We start from the raw sequence: 27,545 nt of genomic DNA on the forward strand, positions 1-27,545 counted from the left end.
TTCAGTTATCCTGAGATGTTCCAAAAGGCTGTGTTGAAATGGTAGACAGAAATAAAAGCATTTTCTTTCAGCGCTTTAGTAATACGTTGTATCCCATAATGCTGTTAAGTCCATTTCTACTATAAAGCTCCTTGCTTACGATTTCATTTGTAATTGACTATAATGGCTGCAGTGACTATATTTTAACAGCTGGTGGCACCAATCACCTCAAGAAATTGCCTAGACAAAAGTCAGTTAAATTCTTATATGTGAATGTTGTAGAATAATTTGATCGGAAGGGAAAATGTAAACGTCTACTAGACAAAACTAGGTAAAAATTATCCTCAGGAAAGTACAGCATCTGTCTCTGGAATGTGACACTCACTGTCAAATTCTACCCTGTTTAGAACATGTAACTGTCTAGATAAGGGGGCTGGAGCACTTCCCACACGAATACAGACTGAGAAGGCTGGGGCTGTTCAGACTGGAGAAGGGAAGGCTGCATGGAGACCTCACAGCAGTTTTTCAGTATCTGAAGGGAGCCTACAAGGATGCTGGAGAGGGATTTTTCATCAGTGTCCCAGGTTCAGCTGTAATAGCTACTTTTCTCCTTCCTAGTAGCTGATGTAATGCTGTGTTTTTGACTTTAGTCTGAGAGCAATGCTGATAGTACACCACTAGTTTTAGTTGTTGCCAAGTAATGCTTATCCTGGTCAAGGACTTCATTCTCAAGTGCTCCTCCAGTGAGGAGGGGCACAAGTTAAGACACCTGACCCAAACTAGCCAAAGGGGTATTCCACACCACAGCACATCATGTCCAGTATGTAAACTGGCGGGAGTCACCTAGAAAGCCCAGATTGCTGCTCAGGTCAGGCTGGGAATAGATCAGCAGGTAGTGAGCAACTGTACTGTGTATCACTTGCGCCTGTTGTTTTTTTTTTCTCCTTCCCTTTTTAGCTTTATATTCTCTCCCCTTGTTATTTCCCTTATTATTATTATTAGTGGTAGTTGTAGTAGTCTTGTATTGTTTTAGTTATCTGACTGTTCTTTTCTCAACCCATGGGGTTTACAATTCTCCTTCTCATCCTGTTGTAGCAGGGGTGGATGAAAAGGGGAGTGAGCAGCTCTGTGGTTCTGAGTTACTAGCTGGGTTTAAACCACAACAATCAGGGGCTGTAGCAATAGGACAAGGGGTGATGGGTTCAGACTTAAACCCATCCCCCAGGGGAAGTTCATGTTAGATATAAGGAAGAAGCTGTTTACTGTGAAGCACTGGAACAGATTGCCCAAAGAAGTGGTAAATGCTCATCCCTGACAGTGTTCAAGGCCAGGTTGGACAGAGCCTTGAGCAACATGGTCTAGGGTGAAATGTCCCTCCCCATGGCAGGGGTTGGAACTGGATGACCTTAAGGTCCTTTCCAACCCAAACCATTCTATGAACTGCAAACACTCATCTGGCTAAAAAGTTTCTAAACAGAGATACAAGTGCCTTTATAAAAATGATAATTTACAGATTTTTATTAATCCTTTACTGGTGTAACATATAAGTAGATTAAATCAAGATATGTATAAGATATGTGTATTTATTTGCACCACCATAAAATACTTGTCCTCCCTTAGGACACTGTATTTAAAGAACAGCTACTGAAAACTAACTTCACAGTGATGCTAAAGAGATGAACAAAACAAGTGTGAATCCAATAGCCTAGAGGGAACTTGGAAGGTGTTTACCTGGGTACGGGATTGGAAGAGATAAAAGAAACTAAGACATTGACTCCTTTGTGTAACAGTTGGTCTGTATTGCCAACTCCAGGCAAACTTCAGGCATTCAGAAGTCTAGTGAAGTCCCAGAGCTACTTTTGAAGAACTAATCTGGTCCTTACCGTCTCATTTTAAGACTTTTCTTTGATTGTTTTTTAGTGAAAAAAAGTTTCCTCTTCATTTTCCAAGCTATCAGAACTAAGGATTTGGGGATGGAGGCACACTTCTATGCCCTGCTACCACGAGGGATAAACTGCACATTTTTTTAAAAACGAAATCCGAGGCAGCTATACCCGGACATGGCTGTACTGAAGTACCTTTAAAACAGACCTCGTAGGCTGTGGGATCGTGTGAGAGGACAGGCTCTTTCCTGCGGCGATGGTAAGAGCCGCTGAGGGGATCGCGCCTGGCGCTATGGGCAACTCAAGTCGTCCTCTCAAGGCACCTGGGCCACGACGGCAAACACCCCCCACCCCCTCCGCGGGACTAGCGAGCGGCGAGCGGCTGTGTGGGAGGGTTCGTCTTACCCTGGCGCAGCCCCCAAGAGGGCGGAGCGCTGTGTCCGCCCTGACTAAAGATGGCTCCCCGGCTGTAGAAAGCTTCAGTCCGCTTCCGGACGCGATCGGATGACGTACACTGAGGGAGTCCGGGGATTCCCCGTGTTGGCGTCGGGGGTCTCAGCGCTATGCTAGGTCTGAGAGGGCAGTGGTGATGGCAGCTCAGTGGGTAGCCCGCGGCTCAGAGCCGTGGCTGGACGAGTTCACTGTCCCTGCGGAGAAAAGCTGTCTCTTGGAGGGCAGCCGGGGCCGCATCGAGTGCTTGTTCGAGGTGCAGTTGGCCGTGCTCGGGGCGCAGGGAGACCGACGCATCTGGGTGCAGCTGGCGGGCGGCTGGAAGGCCGTGCGCGCCGCCAAGGTACGGGGGACTGGTGGGAAGCGCCGCGGGCAGCAGCCGCAGGGCCTCTGTCACCCGGGCCAGGGAGCGGGGCCGTGTTTGCATACGATAGCGCCCCTCCCAGCAAGGGCACGGCTCGGGCTGCTGTGTACGGGGCCGAGAGGGAGAAATCGGTGCTTCACGGTGAAACAGAGCCCTGCCCTGGAAACAGGCGTGTCGCGGGTGCCGGGGTGTCTCCGGTGGTGTTGACACAAGCTCGGAGAATAGAGAGAAACAGTTCAGCTGAGAAGTGGGAAGTTCATCGGTGTGGCCCGGCCACCGCGTCGTGAAATACCTCTGCGAGAGGGGGTTAAACACGTGCGGGAGTGGGCTAAGTTGTGTTCTGAAACGCGGTTAAAATGTATCCCTGTCCTTCCCAAAGTCGAGTAAATACTCTCGGTTAGGTGTTACCGCGTTTCACAGTTGCGTTTCAAACGTAACTTTGTGGCAGTTAGTAACTTTTTACCTACTTAATGCGCTCGCTATCAGTTTAGCCCGGCTGGTCTTTCCTAGTAGGAAAGTGTAGGAGTTTCTTGCTTCATCAGTCTGTTTCCTGGAGCAGAGAGCTTTCTTTTTAACCAAAGACGTTAAAAGGGAGAGCGGTCTAGGCTCTGCGAGTCTCTGACTGACACTAATTGCTGTAAAGTATCTTCACTTTAGAAGTCAGAGAGTTAGTTTGGTGAATCTCTTGTACAACAAACCTTTTGGGGGAGGCTTAGCAGTAACGATGAAGTTAATATCACTTATAGTGGACTTGATAACTATGCCTGTTTGAATTGTATGATGAGAAGGATGGTGTGAGCACTGGCAAGGCTGGAGGTAGCTTTCAAACCCCAAATCTCAATATGCAGACTTTTGTATCTGTTTAAGAACAGACACATGCTAGTGGGGATCCTTAGCATGTGTTTTGTGACTTAATTCATGGACTGACCAGTCCGCTTTCAAAAACTTGATTCCTCAACTGTGTAATGCAAGGAAAATACTATGAATATTTAGGGTCTTGAGTTATTTGATTCTGAAATTTACTCTTAACACAATTTGCTTGCATACTCGGGCTTAAGAAACTCCAGAAACTGTTACAGGTAGCATAAACAGCTATTCATTTTTCTCCAGGCAGCTGCAGTACAACTTTTCTCTTTTTTTTTTTTCTCCAGAAAATTGAAGCCTGAAACAAATATCACAAGAATTCCATTTTCTAATTGCTGATTTTCCTAATAACATAAAAAATGTTTTCTACTCCAAATGCTTTGAAGGGTGTGGGAGACGTGACTTCCCTTACATGTAGAGCAATTTTCAGACCCTACCTGGAGGGGTTATTGACCAGACAATTGCACATCTTCAACAATTGCACATCTTCATTGTCTCCCTTCAAAAGGTTTTGTGATAGCAATTTGTTGTAATTCATCACTTGCAGGAAGTGTATTCATTCTTCAGTGCTGCCTGGTGGGGGAAGTTCCCAGATTTAGTATATCCTTTTTTCTAATTATATTATCTTGTTGATCTGCTAAAATGTCGTATGATGACTAAAGCACAAAAAGTAATCCTATGGATTTTGTTGTAGAAACAGGTTGTGCTAATATGGCCTTGGAGTACTTTGCCCTGATAATCAAGATGATGTAACTCAAGAGATGATACAAAGTGGTCTTATGTTATTCATTACCTTGTATTTGTTTGTTTTCAGTTCCATTCACAGGAGAACTTTTGGTATCCAAGAGTTAAGGCAGAGAATAAAATTTGGTATACTTGGGAGTCTGCAAAACAATGACTACAGCTTAGAAACTAGTTTTACTGCATAAGAGGTTAAAGCACAGAAAGAGATAGGGGAAAAAATAATGCTACCTGGAAGAATAAACAGTGCACTGTATTGACAGAGTTCTCAACTCTGACACATTTAAAATAAGGCAGCACAGTGAATTTTCTGGTGGTAACTTTTAGGTGACAGAAATAACAGTGGGATTTTTGTTTGAGTTTTGTTTGTTTGATTTTGGTTTGGTTTTTGATTTGGGTTTTGTTTGGTTTTTTTTTTCTTTGGTTTTTAATCTATTAAAAACCTGAACTTCTGGGGCACAAACCCATCTGGAGCCTGGAGTTTTCTCATTTGTCAATATCTGCTTTTTCAAAATACTGAGTTTCAAAGCCTCAGCTTGCTGTGGAGCTTTTGGGGTGTGATGATTTCCCCCTCCCCTTCCCCCCGTGTTATATGCCCATTGTAAGTAGGTAGTCTGGCAGTTGTAGTTTTAAAATCCAAATATTTTATTGGGTTAATTAAGGAATCTATCACAGTCCAGACAGTGGTTTTGTCATTTGTTTGGGGTAAGAGTTTTTTATTTTTTTCTTCCCTGTAAGGTATTTTTAATGGATCCTACTGTGGCTACTAGTTATGTTGTGCCATGCCGCAGGATCAATGTCCTTGATTGAGTAATAAGTAACACATAATAACAACTAAAAAATGTAGGATGGCTACTGCTCTGATGAGCCTTTGGAAGTTTACCTTTAGAAAGTCTTATTAGAAGTTCACTTTTGCAGACGAGGTAGAATTCTTTAGTGTGAGGCATTTGTTCATGATGCATATGTCCTCTGACCAAAGAATGGGGCTGGGAAAATAAATCTCTTTTGACTTGTCTTTTAAACTGTTTGAGCTTCAACTTAAATATTCTTTTACTGTCAGTTTCAAGTAAACTTATAAACACTAGGATATTTAAGTTAGACTTCTCTCTATATATATAAATTATTTAAAAATCATTTCAGGTATCTTTTCTCTCCATTATCTGGTTTACTGGCAGTATTTACTTTCTCAAGTTTCTTGTGCCAAGTTGACTATTTTCTAATGTACTCATCCATTTCTGACATAACCAAAACTAACTTGATATACCAGCTTGTCACAAATATTCACTCTGCTGTCTTTTCGTCCTTCTAGGAGTATATTAAGGGACTCTGCGAACCTGAACTAGAAGAAAAAGAGTACTACCCAAAGGACATGCACTGCATCTTTGTTGGTGCACAAAGCCTGTTTCTCAACAGTCTTATTCAGGATACCTGTGCTGATATATCAGTGCTGGAAATAGGATTGCTCGGTATTAAAGGGGGTGCAGAAGCTGTTGTTATGGCTCAGAGTCATATTCAGCAGTTTGTGAACCTTTTTGAGAGTAATGAAAGCTTATTAAGTGACAATGAGTCGGAGATTAAGAAGCAATTCAGACAATTTGTGGAAGCACATGCAGATAAATACACAATGGATTTACTGATTTTGCCCAGCTCACTAAAAAGAGAGCTCCTAGCTCTCACACAAGCTGAATGCTGTAAAGTGCAGAGCAGTATCATAGATCTGACAGGTTCTGAAAGCCCAACAGAGCTTTTACATAACGAAGCCCCCAAAGTAATAGCTACAAACAGAGATGGAAGAGAAGGTGGTGAGGAAGAAAGAAACAATGCTGGAACACCTGTAACTGAACTTACAAAGCAAATGGACGTTGTGTTTTCTGATGCTCCTGGAACAAGTTTTGTTCCCATAAATGTGCCTGTGTTACAGACAGTAGTGCCTAAAGAAAGGCAGTCATGTAAAAGAAGATCCTCTTATGATGAGGAAAGGCTTCCTAAAAAGCAGTTCTCTTCAGAAAATGATCAGGAAGTCATATTTTCACACAGTAATCATTCAGATAGTGAATCAATTATTGATCTGCTTTCAGATAGCTGCAATGAAAGGAGATCAAATGATTCCAGTTATCACATTAAAGTAGGTGATGAAATCAGTGAGGAAATGGAATATAGAATTCTTGTGAACTTTTTCAGAACAATGGGATATCGCCAAAATATTGTAGAAAAAGTCATTGGTATCCTAGGGCAATCTGTGGAACCATTAACACTGTTAGAAGAAATTGAAAAGGAAAATGCGAAATCTCAAAAAGAGCATGGGCAGTCATCTCCAATGCCTAAAACTGACAATCCCTCTTTAGGAAGTAATGCAAATAACTCACAAAAGCTAGTAGACAAAAGCAATAAAAGTCCGCTTAAATCCAGTCATACTTCAAGGGGGACAAAAAGTGAGTATCACAAAATGAGAAATCCACCAAGCATGCAAGCTGATGCAGAAAATGAAATGCATACGTTGGTAGGTAAACCTGTTTCTCCTTCCAGTAAAAATTCAGCTATGTGCTATAAAAAACGAGACATTTATTGCCAGGGTAAGAATTACAGTTTGAGATCAAGTGATAGAGATACTGATGGTGGTGTAACTTTTGGGACTATACAAGCTGGAGCTCTAAAAGATGTTGATTTTGTAGCCAGAGGGAGCTCAGATGTGCAGTGTACCTTGACTAAGACTAAAACTGCAGTTCAGCAAAGCACTGCAGGGCCCTCAACTGTACAGAATAGTCATCCTGGTTCTGAGGACCAATTAGGACACTGCAGCTCTTCTCAAGGGAGATCTCCTAACCAACGCCGTTCCCAAACCTCAAACTCAGAAAATCCTGTCTCAAACCAGGTATTGTCTTCACAAATGCAGCCCTCAAATCCTGATAAAAAGACAGTGGGACCACAAAGACATCATCCTGATCCTTCTGTTACTGGAGTTCAGAGATTTTTGGATTCTCTGAAAAAGCCATACAGACTGGAATTGAAAAATGAACCTGGGAAACCATATTTAAAACACATCATTATTGATGGAAGCAATGTTGCAATCACGTAAGTATTGTTCTCTTCAGCTATCTCTATTAAAATTTCAATGAGCTTTCAAATGAAACGGAAACTGAGGATGCTGTGGCATATGTAAACCTTTTGCTAGCTAGCTTTTAGGTGACCAAAAGCCCATGTTCACAGCAAGGTTTTCAGCTACTGGGAATGGCTGCAATGGTAAGTTACAGTAAGGCTTGATAATGAAAAATTACATGAGCATGCTGTAGCCATTTTAATTTCCAGCACATAGCAATTTTAATAGTTTTTACTCTCTTTTTGTGATAGTGTCAGTTTTTATAACTGACTTATTTGGAGTTATTCCTTGTTGAGGTACTGTGAACAGATGGAAATCCAGAGTTCTTTTAGCCGGTCCACTTCAGTGCACAAAACCAGCTAGACCAGTGCCATTGCAGGATATTCTAATATGAAACAATTCTTGTAGAATTTACTTTTGACTTAAAAAAGAATACGTAGTCTGGAGATGAACAAATACAATAACTGGTTAAAATAGGTCCTTGATTTTGACTTAAAAATTGGTTGGTAATTGCAATACACTGGAAAATATTTTCTGTAAAGCCTTTTAGGCTTAGCTTTCCTGTTCTAACAAAAAATTGCAAATTTATAAAAAACGAGTAGCTCAGATTTATTAAACCCAAATACTAAAGTAATCTGAAAAAATGGAATGGACAAAGAAAATTAAAACTAGATATGCTTTGGAGGTAGGCAAGATCCTATTTGATAACAATATGTTTCCAAATGAAAAGTAAATTAATTCTACAGCCTTGCTTACTAGGCAATGGTCAAATTTGAAGCCTGATTTGTGCCACTTCAAAGCAACCTGATTTGAACTATTAGTGCTTGAGCTCCATGGACACTTCAGTAGGAATTTAATTTCAGTGAGCTCTGCTCTGTTGCAAGCAATTTTGTGCATCAAACTTAATTTGCTTTTCATGCATCTAACAAAGAAGTTGAGTTACCATCAGTGTAAGTGTTCTGTTTTTTTACTTCTGCTCTTAGCATCTTGTAATTTTGAAGTGGAGATTCTTATAGTAGTAATGTATTTTTCCTTTAACAACATTACACCTTAGTGCTTGGGTCCTGTTTACTTTTTACAAATGTAGGCATGCAACAAAAATATTCCATCCCCCTCAATAAAACTTGCAGAATAGGGAACCCTGTGTATGTGTGCACACGCCTCATTGCCTATTCATCACCTGAAAGAATGTATGCAAAAGAGAGTAGAGCTGTTGTATAATTGTAACAGATTGGCTGACAAAGCACCATGCAAACAAACTCTATAAAGTGGGTACACTTAATACTAAAAAGATCATTTACTTTGAAAAGTTCACTGCATTGACCATGATGCAAGGATTTTCCATTATTGTAAATGCCTTCTAATTCCTTTTTCTCTTTTCATGCTTCTACTGCAGACAACTTTGGAAAGTGTTGCAAGTTACAATTTTATCTTTTTTCAAGTTATGACTAACTGGAATATCAAAACTCAGTTAATTTGAAACATTTGTGCATTGCTTGGTTTATTTGACATTTATCTCATCAAAACTGTCCTTGAATTGTTTGTTGTTCTTTAGTCAGGAAGAGATGTGGATTTGTTCTTTTTATGCTAAGTAATTTTGGCAAACACTCAGGTCAAAAGGTCTATTCAGTGCTTGCTATGGGGCTTTTCTGTAGCTTTGGAATATGAGAGTGAGCAATGACAAGTACCGTACTTCTTAATGAGGAAGTGGTAATTTTTAAACAGACTGTCTGCTCCACTTGTCAATACTAATGAGTAAACTTACTGTGAGAACTTGCTATATAAGATTTCTTCAGTGCATTCTGGGTTCCACTGCTGAACATGCATAAACCTGTGTTAGTTTTCATTTTGAAACCATGCTGCCAGAACAAAATAGAGTACTTTAAGCAAAATAGTAATTCTGAGAGGTCACCTGTATCCCCGGACAAAGTGGGAAAAGATTAGACTGTTTCCTAAACATTTAACTATTTTAAAATACAGTCTTTAATCTTGGAGTTTGGAAGTCCTGAAAAGCTTTGTATTGGCTGTATTAACTTCCTATTTAGGTGGAACTAACTCTTGAATAGGATAATTTCTACTGCCAATGATCCCATGAATTCTGTCAGATGCTCTTTGGCTGAGCCAAACCTGTATGACTGCTTAAGATACATGTCTCATATGTCATCTACTTTGTGCTGTTAGATTAAAGATGCTTCCTAAAGAACAGGCTTAAATCTTGTTTAGGAGAACAAAATAAACATCTCCATGGGGGGCGGGGGGGGGGGGGGAGGAAGTGTAGTGTTACATACTATAACAAAACAGTGTTGAAGCCAGATCTAGAACGAATTTAATGTTTCAGACAGTTGACAGCTGGTACAGTTTCCCAGAAGTAACTACGTAAACACAGATCCATACATGCATGTACACAGTTGTGTTAATGGGGAGGAAAATCATAGAATCATAGAATAGTTAGGGTTGGAAAGGACCTTAAGGTCATCTAGTCCAAGCCCCTGCCAGGGGCAGGGACACCTCACACTAAACCATATCACCCAAGGCCTCGTCCAACCTGGTCTTGAACACTGCCAGGGATGGAGCATTCACAACCTCCCTGGGCAGCCCATTCCAGTGCCTCACCACCCTTACAGTAAAGAACTTCTTCCTTATATCCAATCTAAACTTCCCTGTTTAAGTTTGAACCCGTTACTCTTTGTCCTATCACTACAGTCCCTAATGAAGAGTCCTTCCCCAGCATCCTTGTAGGCCCCCTTCAGATACTGGAAGGCTGCTATGAGGTCTCAATGCAGCCTTCTCTTCTCCAGGCTGAACAGCCCCAACTTCCTCAGCCTGTCTTCATACAGGAGGTGCTCCAGTCCCCCAGTCATCCTCATGGCCCTCCTCTGGACTTGTTCCAAGAGTTCCATGTCCTTTTTATGCTGAGGACACCAAAACTGCACACAATACTGTAAGCGAAGTCTCACAAGAGAGAGTAGATGGACAGGATCACCTCCTTTGACCTGCTGGTCACGCTCCTTTTGATGCAGCCCAGGATACAGTTGGCTTTCTGGGCTGTGAGCGCACACTGAAGCTGGCTCATGTTCATTTTCTCATTGACCAACACCCCCAAGTCCTTCTCTGCAGGGCTGCTCTGAATGGATGTATGCTTCTAGTTTCACTACCAGCTAACACCTTGAAATTCCTAGATGATTTTTTTAAAGATAAACCGACTGCTGCTTAGTCAAATATTGTTGTGACTGTGAAACTGAGACTGGGCTAAGGAATTGTGATGTTTCTGTTCTCTTCTTTTGCTGAAAATCTCTTTCCATTTATAAGATTCTTCATCTGTAGCATCAATCTACTGGGTTTTTTTTTGTTTTTTGTTTGTTTTTTTTTTTGTCTGGTAAGGCCACATGTGTAACTGGCAGCTTCACTTGGCAAGGTTTAGTTCCTTTCTCTTTGCGTTTATGGTAGTAAAACTAGTGAATTTCATATCTCCTCTCTTTCTTTCACCCCCAGTCATGGGCTAAGGAAATTCTTCTCCTGTCGAGGAATCGCAATAGCTGTTGACTACTTTTGGAAACGTGGCCACAGAAATATTACTGTGTTTGTTCCGCAATGGAGAACAAGACGTGATCCTAACATTACAGGTGAGGGAAATAGTTTCCTAATGTTTTCTTTATTAAATTACTGTCCTGGGTTCAGCAGTAGCAGTCATTTTTCTCCTTCCTAGTAGCTGGTGCAGTGTTTTTGACTTTCAGCCTGGGAACAACACTGATAACACCAATGTTTTTAGTTATGGCTAAGTAACGCTTACGTTGACCAAGTACCTTTTCAGTCTCGTGCTTAGCTAGGGAGGAGAGGAAGCAGAGACAGGACACCTTACCCAAACTAACCAAAGGGGTATTCCATACCACAGCATGTCAGTCTGGCTGCTCAGCATCAGTAGCTGGGTTTCTATATACAGTATGAGACACTCTCTGAAATGCTGTTTAGGATAACTGATGTGCAATCAGTGAAGGCCTTTTTGTTTGTTTTGGGTCTTGAATGCTCTTTAGTTTCTAGTTTCAGCCTCTTCCTCCCAGTTTTACTGCCGCTCTACTCTGCTCTTGCGAGACCTCACTTAGAGTATCGTGCGCAGATCTGGTGTCCTCAACATAAAAAGGACATGGAACTCTTGGAACAAGACCAGAGGAGGGCCACGGGGATGATCAGGGGACTGGAGCATCTCCTGTATGAAGATAGGCTGAGAAAGTTGGGGCTGGAGAAGAGAAGGCTGCGTGGAGACCTTATAGCAGCCTTCCAGTATCTGAAGGGGGGGCTATAGGGATGCTGGGGAGGGACTCTTCATTAGAGACTGTGGTGATAGGACAAGGGGTAATGGGTTCAAACTTAAACAGGGGAAGTTTAGATTGGATATAAGGAGGCAGTTCTTTATTGTTAGGATGGTGAGGCACTGGAATGGGTTGCCCAGGGAAGTTGTGAATGCTCCATCCCTGGCAGTGTTCAAGGCCAGGTTGGATGAAGCCTTGGGTGACATGGTTTAGTGTGAGGTGTCCCTGCTCATGGCAGGGGGCTTGGCACTAGATGATCTTATGGTCCTTCCCAACCCTAACTATTCTATGATTTGATGATTTTCATATTAGCAATGTTCATTTATGAATGTTATTTCTGTTAACAGATACAAAAATAACCTATCTTCACTTACCCACCTCACACAAATTGTTGAATAAATAGCCTCAAAGAAGACTCTTGTTTTTAAGAAAAGTTTTTTCATGTTTTAACAGAGCAGGATTTCTTAACAGAGCTCCAGGATGTTGGAATATTATCTTTAACCCCTGCAAGGGTGGTTTTAGGAGCAAGAATTGCTGCTCATGATGACAGGTATAGAATATATACAGTCTTTTTAAACATCTGTCTAACGGGTATAAAAACCTCATACTTCATGAGTGGTTGTATTAGTTAATTCTTCAACCTATCTAGACAGAGAGCTATGCTTCCAACTTAAGACTAACGTCTACATTTATGTTATTTTACTGTCCAATGAAACATCCGTGTATTTAAATATATGTACACAGAAAATAAATATATATATGTACACAGAGATAAATAATGTACACAGAAATTAGTGGAAAATGGCACATTTTCGTGGCAATTTTAACCATTAAAAAAAAAACCAAACAAAGACCCAAAGATCCATTTCAAACCTCGCCATTTGCATTGCATAAGAAATTAAGTCTTATAGTAATGTTCTTCTGCATTCCTTATCAGTCTGTTGGAATTGACTTTTATGTTTGGAGAACACTAGCATAAGTGAGCTACTAATAAGGTGCAGTTTTGTTCCATTTTCTTTCTTGATGCCATTGTGGCATAGAGATATTGGTGTGTACTTGAGCACTATATTTGTAACAATGTGTAGGCTACTAAATTTCCAAGTTAACTTGAACACCTAAGTTCAGCTTCAAAATGTGGGGATCATCTTTCAGTACAGTAAGATTCAGGGGCTTCTTCTTGCCAGATTTTCCCAGTCTTCAGGTATGGCTGAAAGCACATGCTGCTTAAGTTTATTCCTACAAGTAATCATTCATACGTTATTTTTCTGGCTATAAAATTGTAATGTTTTTGTATCATGGGCATGGCTAGTTTTGTTAGATTGTGCAGTCATGCACCTGATTGCAAAACTTAATATGAAAAAAGATAAGTGCACTCTATATATCATCCTTGTTAAAATATGGTAACTGTGATCTCTTAAATAATAATGTTATGGCAAAAAAAAAAAAAAAGTACAAGGCAGCCAAACTGGAGTTGTTTCCACACTCATGCTTTATATGCACCCAGCATTTCATATAGAAATGCTATTTAGGTGCAGTAGAAATGAGTGCTGTGCTAACATATTTGCACAAAAGTGTACACTTTTCTTTAAAGGACACCATCTCTTTGCTAAATAGTTTCAATGGCAAAAAGCTTGTTTTCAGATGGGTAAAAAAAAAAAATAAATCTCAATAAATCTGTAGTTTCCTTTTGTCACAATTTAACAACAAAGTAGTAACCACACTCTTTGTTAACAAGTGTTGACAGAGCAAACAACTGACATGCAGAAAATGGATATCCATGTTGACCAAAATAGTATATGGAAACAAGTTTATGTTGGAATGTGTAAGAAATACTGTACTCTTTTGTAAAGCAACCCGTTTATCTCTACAAATATTTAGAATCTGATGGATTTGAGGAAGCTTTTCTTGTGGTTGTTTTTTGGGGTTTGTTTTTTTTTTTTTCTTTTTTCATGAGAAAAAAAAAGCCTCCCATGAAGACTCTGCTGCACTAAATAAATGCATGCCACCTAAAATGCTTATAGTTATATGATGGGTCAGAGCAGCATCATTTTCTGGTAATCAGAGTGCTTGTTTTCATGCAAGGCAATCGCTCTTGGATGATAAAATGTTTAGTTTTCGAAATCTGTAGACAGTTTTCAGCAAAGCAGATTTTCTTAACTGTCTTTGAAATAAATCTTACAGGTTTTTATTACACCTTGCTGATAAAACTGGAGGTGTTATTGTGACTAATGATAACTTCAGAGAATTTGTGACAGAATCAATTGCCTGGAGAGAAATTATTCAAAGAAGGTAATTACTCCGTTTCTATGAAAGCATAAAAGGATGTCTGTCCTTACAGGTGTGGATACTCTACCTTCATATGGGATTTTTGTTTTAAGTCTGTCATGAAATTCTGGTGCATCCCAAAAAAGTACTGTCTGTGCTTCACCACTTTGATTCATGGCCTTATAATCATGTGTTGAGTAGTCTAATATCCCTGTTATATATTCTCTAATGTGTATCTGTTAATTGCTCACATAAATAGGAGCTTGGTTTAGAAGCTAAGATATGTCAATTCTGAAATTCAGTGTTAAATCCTGTTAGAGTAGATGCTTTGCAGTCTATTCTCATAGGCTTTCTTGTTTTAGATATCATTTCTTGAAGGAGACATGATATCTGATGCTCACGTACAGCACCACTTTTAAGGTCTTAGAATCAATCATTCATTACTGTAGTACAACAAATTGGCATAGCTAAAGAAAATAATGAACTCTTGCAATATTCCTGTAGCCATTTCTCTGCAATTGTTGAGTGTCCTTTTGGTTTAGATGAATTCAATCAGCTATCACATTATCCCTGCTTGAGCTTGTGGATTCTCTGTCAATTAGTTTCTCCTGTTCAAGTGTTTCTTTTTTTTTTTGTTTGCTTGGTTGTTTTGCTTTTTCCTCCTCCAGTTAAATAAGGTCATTTTATTATTATTAAGGTATGACCTTCTGTTGCCCACTAATCCCTCAGTCTCCATGACATTTTCTGAGGATACATCTGCTGCAGTGAGTGGGATGTGTATAGGTCAAATGAAATAAATAAAACCTGCCTTGGGTTCTCACAGTATAGCTGGGAGAATGTGGAATTCATGTTGACTAATCATGTAGATATTTGCATGATTTATCGAGTGAGTTCTGCCCAAGTCAGGCTTTGTTCTACAGAGCTTTAGCAATAATTGTTAGCATATCATTCTGGATCTGTGATTTTTTTTTTTTTTTTTTTTTTTTTTTAAGAGCTTGTGTTAACATCTCCTGTTAGTTTTACTTCTGGGAAAATTCCACTATACCAAATTTTCTCCTTGAAAACAAATTTTAGTTGAACTGGTTTTCTTCAATGCAGAGTTCCCAAGATGATTCCAGAAAAAGAACTTCCTTGTGTCTTATCTGTAAACAGCTAATGCTGTGTTTGCTAGTTTTGTGGCTTTCAAATAACATATGCTTTTTAGCTACATGGTTGAAAGCCCTTACAAGTAAGGCAAGTTTGAACAACCAGAAGAGTTTCTCTAATTGCCAAGAAAATTCCATTCTGGTTTTGTGATAAAAAGTTGCAGTCATTCAACTCTTGCTGTCAAGGGGAAAAAAAAAAAAATAAAATAAAAAAAAGCAAAGCTTAGTTTTTTGCAGTGCCATGGGAACAGATCACAAAAGCTCCCAAGCTCCAATTAAATTGACAGTAAATACTGGTTGTATCTAAAATGGATTACTAGTTAAGCTTCCGTGACTCCTGATATGGTATAGTGTATCTGCTATAAGGCAACTTATCCTGTGCTACAAAGGTGAAGGTAATAAAGATGTAATACATTGTTATTAAATAACATTGAAAGAAATCTCTTGCAGGCTGCTCCAGTACACTTTTGCTGGTGACATATTTATGGTTCCTGATGATCCTTTGGGAAGAAATGGACCTAGATTAGATGACTTCCTTCAAAATGAAGACTTTTCTAGGTATAAGCACTACTTTTACTTTTCTTTGATGCAGTTATAATTTCACATTTGGAATAAACTGTTTTCCTGAGTCACTTGAACACCTCTTCAGATCTGTATTAGTAAATATATAGTGAAATTAGGCAAGAATACTGTAGGTTGTAGTAGCTTTAACAAAACCATGATTTTTCTGTTTCTTAAGCCTGTTCAGAAACTGCTGGTGACATTTGCATCTAATCAAGATCTCTCTCAGAGCTAAGATAAGTAAAACAATAACTTCCTCTGAGATTCAATTGTGATGGCTTTCATTCAAAGGTGGTCCAAACTATGTTAACATAGCACAAAGCTGGAGTGGTTTGGGTGTGGTGGTAGCCTTGTATCCTGTTACTTATGGTGATGTTATTTAAAACACCTTGGTTTATCACTTATTCATAGTGGGACAATAGGTGGTACAATAGAAACTCTACACTCAGTCATGAGAGAGGCATTTCTCTTCTCACTTGAGACATGAAATTGTGCTGTTAATAAAACAATTTTTGAAGGGCATTGTTATTAAATGCTTTTTAAATAATATTTTTAAATATTAATAAATATATAGTTCCTGTAAGATTATTATACATTTAAAATATTCATATATTCCAAGCATGAATTTGCTTTATATTAGCCATCAAGATGTGGGAATGGCTTTGCTCTTTTGTGTGAGAAAATGAGCTGCTCTTTACTTTTCTTTCACCACTTTAAGTATATAAATGCTAATGGTAGTGAGGAGTATTCAGCGATCTTTTAGAAACAACTGAGGTAATTAAAAATCAGTAATAAAAAAGACAAGTTATACTTAACTAATTGTATGTGTAAATCTTTATCTCAGCTAATGGAAACAACTGAGGAAAGTGAGAAGTATATACCAGAAGTTCACAGGTTGATCTGAAAATAACTGTGTTTAATGTTGTCATGAAAAATCTAGTGTAGTTCTAGAACTCCAGTAGGAAATGCTAAGAAAATAATATAACACTTATTGTAAGTACATATGTAAGTACATGTTGTGGTTTAAACCCTAGCCAGACAGCTCGTTCACTCACTCCCCCCCCTTCTTGCCCTCCCCCTACTCCCAGAGGGACGGAGAGTCAAAAAGAATGCAACTCCCACTGGTTGAGATAAGAACAGTTTACTAACTAAGGTATAACACAAATCACTACTGCTACCACCAATAATAACAATGATAAAGGAAATAACAAGGGAAGCGAATACAGCACCTCACCACCAGCCAACCGATAACTCGCTTCCCCAGCCCGACCAAGCTCTGACCCATACCTCCTCCAACCCTGCAGTCCCAGCCCTTCTGGCTAACTCCCAGTTACATCCTGGGCACGATGTGCTGTGGTATGGAATACCTCTTCGGCTAGCTTGGGTCGGGTGTCCTGTCTCTGCTTCCTCCCGGCTTCCCCTCCTCCCTGGCAGAGCATGAGGCTCACAAAGTCCTTGGCCAAACCAAAACATCAGGCCGAAAGTCAAAACACAGCACTGCTGCAGCTACTAAGAAGGAGAAAAATGACTGCTACGGCTGAACCCAGGACAGTACATTATGCATAATTACAAATAATATTTAAATATAATATATTTTTTTTGAATAGAAGGGCTGTAATATAAAGTCCTTAGAAGATGTCATGTGGAACATTGTGTTTTAGCTGCCCAAAACACAGTGCTGTGTCTGAAAAATGTGAAAGCAGTACAGTGCTCACTGTAGAAATGGAAGGAGACTCTTCTGAGAAGACTGTAGAAGAGCTTAGATTCCTATCAGTAAACTTGGAACTGGAAGTAGGCTTTGATTTTGGAGTGGTGGGTTTTTTTTATATTGATGGTTTTGACAGAGGAAAGATGCCAGTGTAAAGAGTTAATTTTGTTCCTTACCTGAGACTTTTCTACTTGAATTAAATAATGCAGAAAGCATAAATGGCACCAGGAGTAAAAGCAGAAACTAGAAAGATCTTCAGCAATTAAAAGAGCCTTGCCATATTGAGTAATGAGAGATGTCCTAATCTAAATGCTTTTAAGATAGAGGTTTCTAATTTAGATACTGTTTCTCTTGCTGGTAGGAAACTAGACTGTAACATGAGTTCGTTTCTTTGTTTTCTTCATTACCTGGTGGCAACTGAAGTAGACTTGGCCCTAAATTCTGTAGTGCTAGCAGAGTAGCAACAGCTTTTCAAAGTCTGACATGAAATTTCAATAATTAAGGAAAAATATTCAGATCTTGACACTGCTGAAAAACCTCATTGCCCCATTTAGGATCTCATTCCAGGGGAAACAACACCTTGGTCTAAAAGTGAGCGCAGCTCAGTCACGAGTAAAAGTAGATGAGGAATAGTCTTACAGAGCATCTGGAAGTCTCTTTGCTCTGTCAGTATTTTCACATGCTCTGAATCGTGTGTGTGTTCAATGTGTCTTTTTATCCATTTGGTTCAATAACACTGGTGTTGGTTCTTCCATAAAATAAGCTTTGACTGTTGCTGTTTTCTGTCAAGTACTTGCATTTATTGTAACTAGACTGAGATAATGTTAATGTTATTTAGTCATGCCAGATTCAAATTGAAAACTGTTATACCTACTGTTTTGTTTCACTTTGAAAAAATACTTATTACTTGATTCCAATCCATAACTAGCTGAGCAGCACTGAAGTAGAGGGGTTATACTCAATTTTTCTTGTCTGTGTTTTTACAGAGACAGCTAACATCTACTTAATCAGAATTTTTGTTTTGTTCCATAGAGATTTCCAGTCAGCACCAAGGGTTTTCCAGAGCAGTAGACAATATTCTTCTGAGACGCCTTTCTTCACACCCGTCCCCAGACCAACCAGTAGCAGTCAACAACCTAAAAACAGAGTACATGGTGATCATGCATCAGCACTGCTTCCACTGGAAACAAACACAGAGGCCTGCTTAGCCATTCCACCACAGAGATCTGACTCAGAAACAGCACGCCTAAGAGAAGCCCTGATAAAAATTTTTCCTGATCATGAGCAAAGACAGAAGATTGATCAAATACTAACTGATCATCCATTCATGAGAGATCTTAATGCACTGTCTGCTATGGTGCTTGACTGAATAGTATACAGGGGTTTATATCCAAATCATTGGACTAACTTCGAATATCGATGTGGAGAAAAATGTTGCTCAGTTAATGTTACTTTGTGATTATTCAAAACCTAATTTTATTTGTATAAACAGAGCTATTTGTATATGTTCTGTTGCTAATAGATAGCAGTTTTTGATAAATTAAAACCTGCTGCTATTAAAAATTTGTAGGCATATTTTCTAGGAAAAAAAAAAAAACAAATCTGCTTCACATGAATTGCTTATTAAAGCAGCAGCAGTTCTAAAGAACTGTTGCCACTTTAAATAGTGCGTTAGCATTTTTTAAGAAACCCTTTCCTCAAAAGGCGAAAGCCATGCCAGAGGTTTAAAAGTGACTCTTACAGCCTTAGATATATTTTCCAGGTACACCCATAACAGACTTTAACATAAGTCATGCACCTGTCAGATATCATTGTTGGTGTTTGTATCTAGAGTATAGATATTCTTAGAAAACAAATGCTCCTTAGTACCTCCTTCACTTATGAACTTGGTCATATTTTGCCATAGAAATAAAACAGACCTTCTTATTACTTTCAGATGTGAAGACTTTTACATAATGTATATGTGAACCTGCTTTCCTTAAGCCTGCTTCGTGGATTTTGGAACTAGGCTATACTCCTAATGATCTGTAGATGGCAGTTTGAAGATGACTGCGTGGAATCACTGGATGTTCGGTGCATTGCTTACGTTCTGTCACAAGGTGGCGTTATGCATCCCTTGGTTTGTAATGATCCACAGGAAGGCTTTTGCATTCTGAAATGCTTGTACTTGTATACAGAAAGATTAAATGCAAGATTGATAACAAAAGTATTATGGATAAAATTGTGTAATTACATTAATAACTTTTACGAAGCAGCCTTCTGATACTGGAGCTTTGTGTATGTGGATAAAATCTCAGTCTCCACAGAATGAAAACCAAGAAACTCAATTTGCTTTTTGTCCTGGGTTCAGCTGTAGCAGTCATTTTTTTTCTCTTGGACACCTTTTATCCAGATTGAGAGATACTATACTTCCTAGGAGAAGGAAGGTTTCAGGTAGAAAATGTAAATTCGCAGCCCTAATCAACAGAAAATACCTATAATGCTTTAAAAGTTCTGATAAGTGTATTAGCTTTTAAGTTGGAAATTCTGGTGACCATCAGTACTTTTTCAGAGTACCTTTAGTATCTGTGTCAATCTGCACTGTTACTTGTTTGTCTTTGCCCTGTCTGTTCTAAATCTGAATGCTGCCACAAGCTAGTAACAGAATGTGCTGCTGTTTACGTAGAAATGGCATGCTGTCTAGTGCAGAGCTAGTACACTCCAGTTAACAGTCAGCTCCACCTTTAAAGAGGAGTCTGTTCTGGGATCTATCACATAGGTAAGGTGGAAAAAAAAAGGAACAATTTATGAAAGCTGACCAACAGGACCACTTTCAGGAGCAGGAGCAAAGTCAAAATAATGTGTGTCTCTACATGCTGAAGTCTGTTATACCTTTCTTTTAACTGTTTTCTCATGCTAAGTGTTCACATTAGTAAAATCAAATTTGGCTACAAACACAATCTGGGCTACAGAGCCCGTGTTCAACTTCTGACATACTGAGCTTTACCTTAAAGCAGAAGTCTAGAGGCTTTCTGTCTGGTTCCCTGGGTTCTGAAATCACTCTTTGGTTAAATGCAAGAAAGCTTAAATATACTGAGGAAATGAGGGTGTTGAAAGTTTGTCTTCACATGTGGCCCTTTCACATTTATTGTGAAGTCAGAAACGGAAGACAAAGTCTTGCTTGTCCATCACCAACAGCAAAGGGAAAGATGAAAGAACAAAGTATTAGGAACAGTTATTGCAGCATATTAAAAATACAAGTAACAATGAAGAAAGACCTTTAATGTGTTTCTACATCCAAATAGACTTTTGTCTATGACTACGGGGCAGCAAGAGATAAGTACCATCATAATTACTATCATGATGTGTGGGATGATGTGGTGAAGTATGGAAATTTGTCACCAGTTAGCAGTGGATTAGGAAACTATATTAATATTAGTAAATGTGCTGTTTGCTTCTATACTAAACATCCAATTTGAAAGGAATTAAAGAAGAAAGTAGTGTCAAGTATTCAGCAGCATAGTAGAATCATAGAATAGTTAGGGTTGGAAAGGACCTTAAGATCATCATTGTTCCAACTCCCTGCCATGGGCAAGGACATCCCACACTAAATCATGTCACCGAAGGCTCTGTCCAACCCAGCCTTGAGCATTGCCAGAGATGGAACATTCACAACCTCCCTGGGCAACCTATTCCAGTGCCTCACCACCCTTACAGTAAAGAACTTCTTCCTTATATCCAATTTAAACTTCCCCTGTTTAAGTTTTAACTCATTACCCCTTGTCCTGTCACTGCAGTCCCTAATGAAGAGTTCCTCCCCAGCATCCTTGTAGGCCCCCTTCAGATACTGGAAGGCTGCTATGAGGTCTCCATGCAGCTTCTCTTCTCTAGGGTGAATAGCCCCAACTTTCTCAGCCTAGTTTCTTATGGGAGGTGCTCCACCCCCCTGATAGTAGCTGATAACTTTTGCATGACACAATAAATCTAGCTGGGAATAGTAGCTATCAAAAATCTGTAATCTTGTCACTTTTTCCCAGATAGAGGACAGACTTGACAAATTGGTTTTGATAGCAGAAACTTGGTGCTATATGTTAAAGCAAACTGTCACAGCTAAGTTCGTGTAAAATGGTGCCAAGTGAGGCCAAAGTTTCTTTGGTTTCTGTTTTTCTTTTTTTCTCTCCTCACCCCCCCCCCCCCCCCCATTTTTTTTTAGGTTATATTTTATATTGTCACTTCAGCTTTGTGTTTTGAACACTGCATCTCTGTTAACAGGAAAGATGACAGACATAACAGTATGGTCTGAATTTTCCTTGGGAGATGGGTGTGAAGCTGTTGTAGTGCTATGCCATATGATGGGGGAACACCCAGGGTTGCATTTCAGCTGCACTTAGAACAAAACCATGTATTTCCATTAGTCTCATTTGTTCTTAGTTCCCTACTAGTCTACTTAGTATGGCTCTTTCAGGGTGCAACAGAGCTAGCACTACATGAAACAGCAACCAAGAAAACTTTCTTGCACCCAATAGAACAAGGTTTGGTTGGATTTTTTGGTGTTTTCTTGGGTTTGTTTTGTTTTTTTTTTTAATGGCAAAGAAAATAAGATGGGGTTTTTTTTATACAAGAAAGTTGGACTGAGATTTTCCTTTATCAATTGCACAAAGTGCTCAAAGTGAAATGTCATAGGAAAAGGTCAAATCTAAGTCTGAATGTAGCCAGAATGTTCCTGGTCCCTAGAATAAACTACTTTCTTATGATACGGTATATATATTGCTAATGCAACTTTCAATTTCTTAGTATTATGGGAAGATGAAGAAATATTTCTTTGATCTTTCACAGAACTTCTCTGTTGTCTAGGAGAAGATATTTATAATTCGAAGTAGATAAAGCTATTTTTACCTAGACAGAAAAGTCCTGGGTTTACCTGTGATATTAAAAAGTGCCAAGACCTATCAACAGCAAAAAACCCAAATCCTAGATATATGTGTAATCTCCTAGCTCCATACTAAAACAATAGAAGATCATAATTGCCTGAGTGCATTCAAGTAGTTGTCTGTGTGATAACAGATATGTAACAGTGGTTTACTTCTGCTGTGATCACTGTGCACCAAACGGTGCAGTTTAGATACCCAAGCTACTCTGGATTTGTCAGTTTGGGACCAACAGGATCCCCTCATCTTGGAAAACAGAGTTGACAACCTAAAGGAAAAAGCACCTCAGTTTAAAAACATGAAATACGCTATTGTATTTATTGCAAAATACTATTTTCTAATGCTAACTTGCATGATGAAGAAAAATATGAAAATTGTCGAAATACTGTGGTATTTGGGAAAGCTCTTCTTCACTGAAAAAAGTTACGATGAAAACCTAATCTACTCATATGTAAATTAAAATCCCTAGACAGACTGCTAGAGAACTGAACAGTTTTTTTCACATAGGCATATTACACAGGTACATTTGCAAGTTTGCTGAGGACAAGAAAGTGCCTATTGGCAGCAGGTAACCCATTGGTTTTACAGAAAGTGCATGTGTGTTCTTTACGTCTATGAAAGGCACTGATTGATTAATGATAACTTAACAACATATTGTAAATCACCTCTTAAGGGTGGTGAGGCACTGGAATGGGTTGCCCAAGGAAGCAGTGAATGCTCCATCCACTGTGGTGTTCAAGGCCAGGTTGGACAAAGCCTTGAGTGACGTGGTTTAGTGTGAGGTATCCCTGCCCATGGCAGGGGGTTGGAACTAGATGATCTTAAGGTCCTTTCCAACCCTAACTATTCTATGATTCTACGATTCTATGTGGAGAGTTGATTTTAGGATGAAATACAGCATAATTCGCATTCTTTGTAAGATAGATGTGAGTCAATTCTTAGATTTTAATGGGTAGAAAACATGCAGCAAAAGGGCTTTGACTTGAGGAGCTAATGAGTTGCCAAGGAGTGTACTGGATGCATATCTGTTTTCTTATCAACCAAAACATTCTACACAGATGGCCAGCATAATCATTCCCATTTTTCAAACAGAGACATTGAGGCACAAGAAAGAACCAACTTGCCTAAAACTGCTCAGTTTGGCAGACTGAAGGTGAGCAAGCTCCCTAAGCCTCACTGCAGCAGCCTTGGTAAATCCCACCTCATCCCGCAGCAATCTCTCTCCTGCCTAGGCTGTTCAAGCCTAATGTGAAGATGCTTCTCAGCTAGCTCTTCTCCACCCTGTAACCAGCACCACAACAGCCCTGCTGCTGTGGAAAATGAGGCTGCTGAGGGCATCCATCTTGTTTCACCTCAGGTGAGCTGTGGCAAGGATGGAAGCAAAGAGGCATGGGGGAACAGGAGGGCCGGTGACTGACACAGGGCTTCAGGGTAGGATTTAGGATCTTGTATGGCAGCCTGGCAGCAGCTGTGCTGGTTTTCTATGCCTTGGCCTCATTTTGTAGGCAGGTTAAGAGTGAATGCGTGTGATACATTGAGGCAAGAGAAGCTGGCAAGAAAGTGACAGGGAATGGTGGAGCAGAAGCCTAACGCCTGCTTAGTGCCAGAATCTGTCGTAACAACGAAGCCCTCGGCGGGGTACAGAGCAGCCCCACAGTAGGCATGTGGTTCAGGTAGGTTTAAATCTCATTGCTATTCCCATACTGCTAAGCTTGATAAAATAATGTCAGTATTAAACTGAGATGACAAACTGCAGGTAGCGCACTGTGCTGAACAGCCTAGATAGAAAGCAAGTATCAGAGAGGCCAAGACTGTACTCCTGGTTTTAAGTAATTCCTGTAAGATACAATAGAATGTGTTTCCTGTTAGGGCTATATAAACACTGTAGCTATCCGTAGTAAAGAAGGAGATGGCATTCCATCTTTTTACCTCAGTGTATAGCAAGGCTTATTTCATATGAATTGGTTTGCCACAACTGATGGCAGGGATTCTGGGGGTTTGTTTTTCTTGTCCTAAATGATTGAGCTATGCTTGAAAAGTATTCAGTTTTATGTTCTTATGCCAAAATAAATATTCATGCTTGGATTTAATCAGGAACAGATGAATCACTTCAAAGTCACACAATTACTTAATCAAGCAAAGCCAGAACGCCCCTGTGATTTTTGGGGTTTGTTTGTTTGTTCTTGGTTTTAAAGGGAAATAGCCTTTCCTTTTTTCACTTGGTCTGATATTAGCTGTAGGCTCCCTTAAACTGCCTGGAGCCTGCATGCGTGTGTGAACATGCTCCTTGAAGAACTTGTCTTCTTTCACTTATGCGTATCCTGGTTGCGTACATGTTAATTTCTTAGGTGCTGGTGTGAAAAAATACACATATTGTAACCTTTACTTCTTTGTCTAAAGTCTGTTCCTGAAGTATGCTTCATGCTAGGCAGCTTTTGACTTCTGAAAAAACTACTGGGAGCAGTGTTTTGAGTGGAAAATAACAGGGGCCATCCGTTACCAGTGAGTGTTGTGGTATTCCCCTCTCCCTGCCTTTAACACTTCACAGAATGTCTGTCCAGGACAAAGTCCTGAGACTTTGATTCTGATGCCTTGTGTGAAGATGGTGATAAAGTCATCAGTTTACTATTTAAAGCAGTTTTTCCCTCCAAGTTTTAAGATAGTCATTATGTAATACAAATAATTTTATTCTGTTGTAAACATGCGAAGCTATCAAATGAATCCTAGTGTTTGCTGGGGCTGCTGTTTTTCCTTTCTCTTTCAGTGCCATATAAGGGTAGTTTGTGTTTTGGAAGAGCATTTCTGAGCTGCCTTTTGCAATAGCAGAGCAAGTGTCTGAGAAAGTTGCATTAAAAACAGTGAATCATACACTTTCTAATACTGACAGTGGTTCCTTCTGTTTTGCAAGCTTGCAGGCTGTGTTTGTTATGAATGCCTTTCTTGCTGGAATTTTTGTAGCTGCATGCAATGCTATTTTTAGACCTGGGCCTAATTTAAGTTCTGGGAGGCTCTTTATTGGGAAGCTTGTAGCTCTGCTATAGTTTATGTATAGGACATGTTACTTTCACAAATACAGTTTAAAATAATAATTACTTTGAAGATTCAAAAACAACCTAATCTGCTGTGTGAAGTGGTATAAACTATGGTAGGTATTCTGGTATTTGGAGGAGTCTGGTTACAAAACCAGGCGTGTCTCTGATACATTCAGTTTCTCTCTTGGGCCTTACAGCAGTGCAACTAATTGTGCTCAACATATTTTTAGTGCCTCAGATTGCTGCAGTGTGTGCTCAGTTTTGTACATAGATGTTGGCACGTAATTCTTTGCATACAGAGGAAATGTTGCAATGCTCAGGTAGAAGGGATAAACTATTGATTAATTATAAAAACCAGATGGATTTTAGATATGTGCATTTTTCTCCTGTCTGTGTACACATTTATGTTTAGAATGTGGTTCCATTGTACTGTGGAAGCTCTGCAGCTGTATATGACAAATTAAGTTTTGCTGCCTGTCTATAAGCTAAATTCTGTAAGACTGCATTATAGTTTTAAATGGCTACTTCTAAGAGAGCATTTTTAAAGAGGAAATTGGGTTTGAACACATCAGTTCCCCTTTTCAGTTTACACTTGAGTACATTTTTAACTGTTTCAGGAATAGTACTTTCAATCTACATAAGAGAACAAAAATACTACATATTTTTACTAAAAAAAAATTAAATACTCTGGTCCAAAGACATCAGAGTTCAGCTGAAACCTACCAATTAAGTTTTATTTTCTTATCTAACTATTCTATGATTCTATCATTTGTCATTAAGTACAGGAATCATTGTGATTCAAACCCAAAGTAATGTCTAATTTCTCTCCCTGGCTGTTGAATAAACATACTATACTCGAAGTAGTGAGTCTCAGTATCATTAATTTTAAAAGAAAACACTGCTAAGCAAAATATTATTCAGAGGTATTTGTAAAACATAAAAGGTTAGTTTGCATATATTTTGGTATAGAAACACACACATACAGGCTTTTTAAAACAGATGTTAAAAATTAGTCCAAACTATGAGCGTTTCAGTTCTTTAATTTTATATAATACTTTTAATGGTCACAAAACAGTTTAAAAGTTTCTGGGAAGAAATACCAGTACCGACATTCTTGTAACAGCAGGGGGAGCCACTTGTTAGCGCCCCAGTTTGTATGTAAAATTGCTGCTCGTTTGGCTTGCAAAAGAAAACGTAGGATGTTGTGGGATGATGAATGAACATAGTAAGTATTTGCACGGTGACGCTGCCGCGGTGCAGAAATTCACCTGTATGTCTTTTCGTATTTGTTTAGACTTTTACTGGTATCCTTCCTACTGTATGCTAGCTTTCATTTGCAAACAAAAATCTGCTGTTTGGACAATCCTGATTGTCAAAAGTTAAGATATCAGGTATATTGACTCACAATCATTTAGGGCTCTGAGTTATAAGCAGTGTATGTTGTTGCAGCCTAAACTGTTACCATATAACATCAGAAGTTATATTAAAAACAAATAAATAAATAAATTCAGAGGGATTACATGAAAAATCAGAGAAGATATCACAGAGACTTGCATAATGACAGGAGCAGAGCTGGCTGCATAGTTTTGCCTAACCTGGTAAGCAGCGGCAGGAAGGGGACAGCCATCTAACTGGGACACACAGTGGAGCACACAGGACTACATGATACTGAACCAGTCTGCTGCACCTGACTCCTTAGTGTGAAAAACGTTACTACAAATCCAAATGAACCCAAACAGTTGTGTCTTTTGCAAAGACAGAAGTAAACTGATAATTTCTAAAAGGCAAAGCATGAAGGTCTAGCTATATTTTCTGAGATGAGGAGGAGGATATACATTGTGGTTTAAAAATACTTTTCTGTGGGAGATCTTTGCAGCAGACAGCCTGGAATTAAAAAGCACACCAGAGTCCTTGGCCAGATCTACCACTGGCAGAACACCAAGAATATGGATAAGGATATTCTTGACATTCTGAAATGAAGGGGCATTAAAATAGTAATATTTGACTTCCAATGGAAACAAATTCATGATTTCCGTTGCATTTGTAGCTAGCCAAGGATTCTTTACCTTAGGGAAATAGAATTCGCTATATTCTAACTTTTAACCAATTTTTTTATTCTCTTGGCATGTGTGTCTGTCAGCTGCTAGCACCTAACCTAAAGAGAAATTTCCAGGACTGAATTAACTTAGTGTGAAGCACGTAACATCAACACTCGGCTCCCCAACATTCAAAGTCATTTTCC

General features: G+C 39.3%; 1 protein-coding gene across 3 annotated transcripts; it reads left to right on the forward strand.

Annotated features, from left to right (window-relative positions):
- The first annotated feature begins 2,305 nt into the window (after positions 1-2,305).
- Positions 2,306-19,291, forward strand: N4BP1 (NEDD4 binding protein 1). Of its 3 annotated transcripts, XR_009962016.1 has the most exons (8): positions 2,306-2,655; positions 5,591-7,353; positions 10,871-11,001; positions 12,139-12,235; positions 13,867-13,974; positions 15,546-15,653; positions 15,835-16,661; positions 17,204-17,356. XR_009962016.1 is itself a non-coding variant. In XM_062604937.1 (7 exons), the coding sequence occupies exons 1-7, from the start codon at positions 2,452-2,454 to the stop codon at positions 15,854-15,856; spliced, it is 2,433 nt and encodes an 810-aa protein (XP_062460921.1). In that variant the 5' UTR covers positions 2,306-2,451; the 3' UTR covers positions 15,857-16,665. The 3 variants fall into 3 exon arrangements, 2 of the variants coding, with proteins under 2 accessions (XP_062460921.1, XP_062460920.1); XM_062604937.1 differs by lacking the exon at positions 17,204-17,356 and having other exon boundaries at positions 15,835-16,665; XM_062604936.1 differs by lacking the exons at positions 15,835-16,661; positions 17,204-17,356 and adding an exon at positions 18,397-19,291 and having other exon boundaries at positions 2,310-2,655.
- The last annotated feature ends 8,254 nt before the right edge of the window (positions 19,292-27,545 follow it).

This window comes from Pezoporus occidentalis, unplaced genomic scaffold (genome assembly GCF_034315485.1).
Source record: "Pezoporus occidentalis ecotype Australia unplaced genomic scaffold, CSIRO_AGI_Poc_V1 ctg89, whole genome shotgun sequence".
Taxonomy (NCBI): Eukaryota; Metazoa; Chordata; class Aves; order Psittaciformes; family Psittacidae; genus Pezoporus; species Pezoporus occidentalis.

What these genes read in the sequence shown, in the direction of transcription:
- N4BP1 (XM_062604936.1), top strand. Translation starts at nt 2,452, where the DNA reads ATGGCAGCTCAGTGGGTAGCCCGCGGCTCAGAGCCGTGGCTGGACGAG. An exon ending in ATTGCTGCTCATGATGACAG is followed by an intron (nt 12,236 to 13,866) that starts GTATAGAATATA and finishes TAAATCTTACAG; the next exon opens with GTTTTTATTACACCTTGCTG. An exon ending in AGAGAAATTATTCAAAGAAG is followed by an intron (nt 13,975 to 15,545) that starts GTAATTACTCCG and finishes AATCTCTTGCAG; the next exon opens with GCTGCTCCAGTACACTTTTG.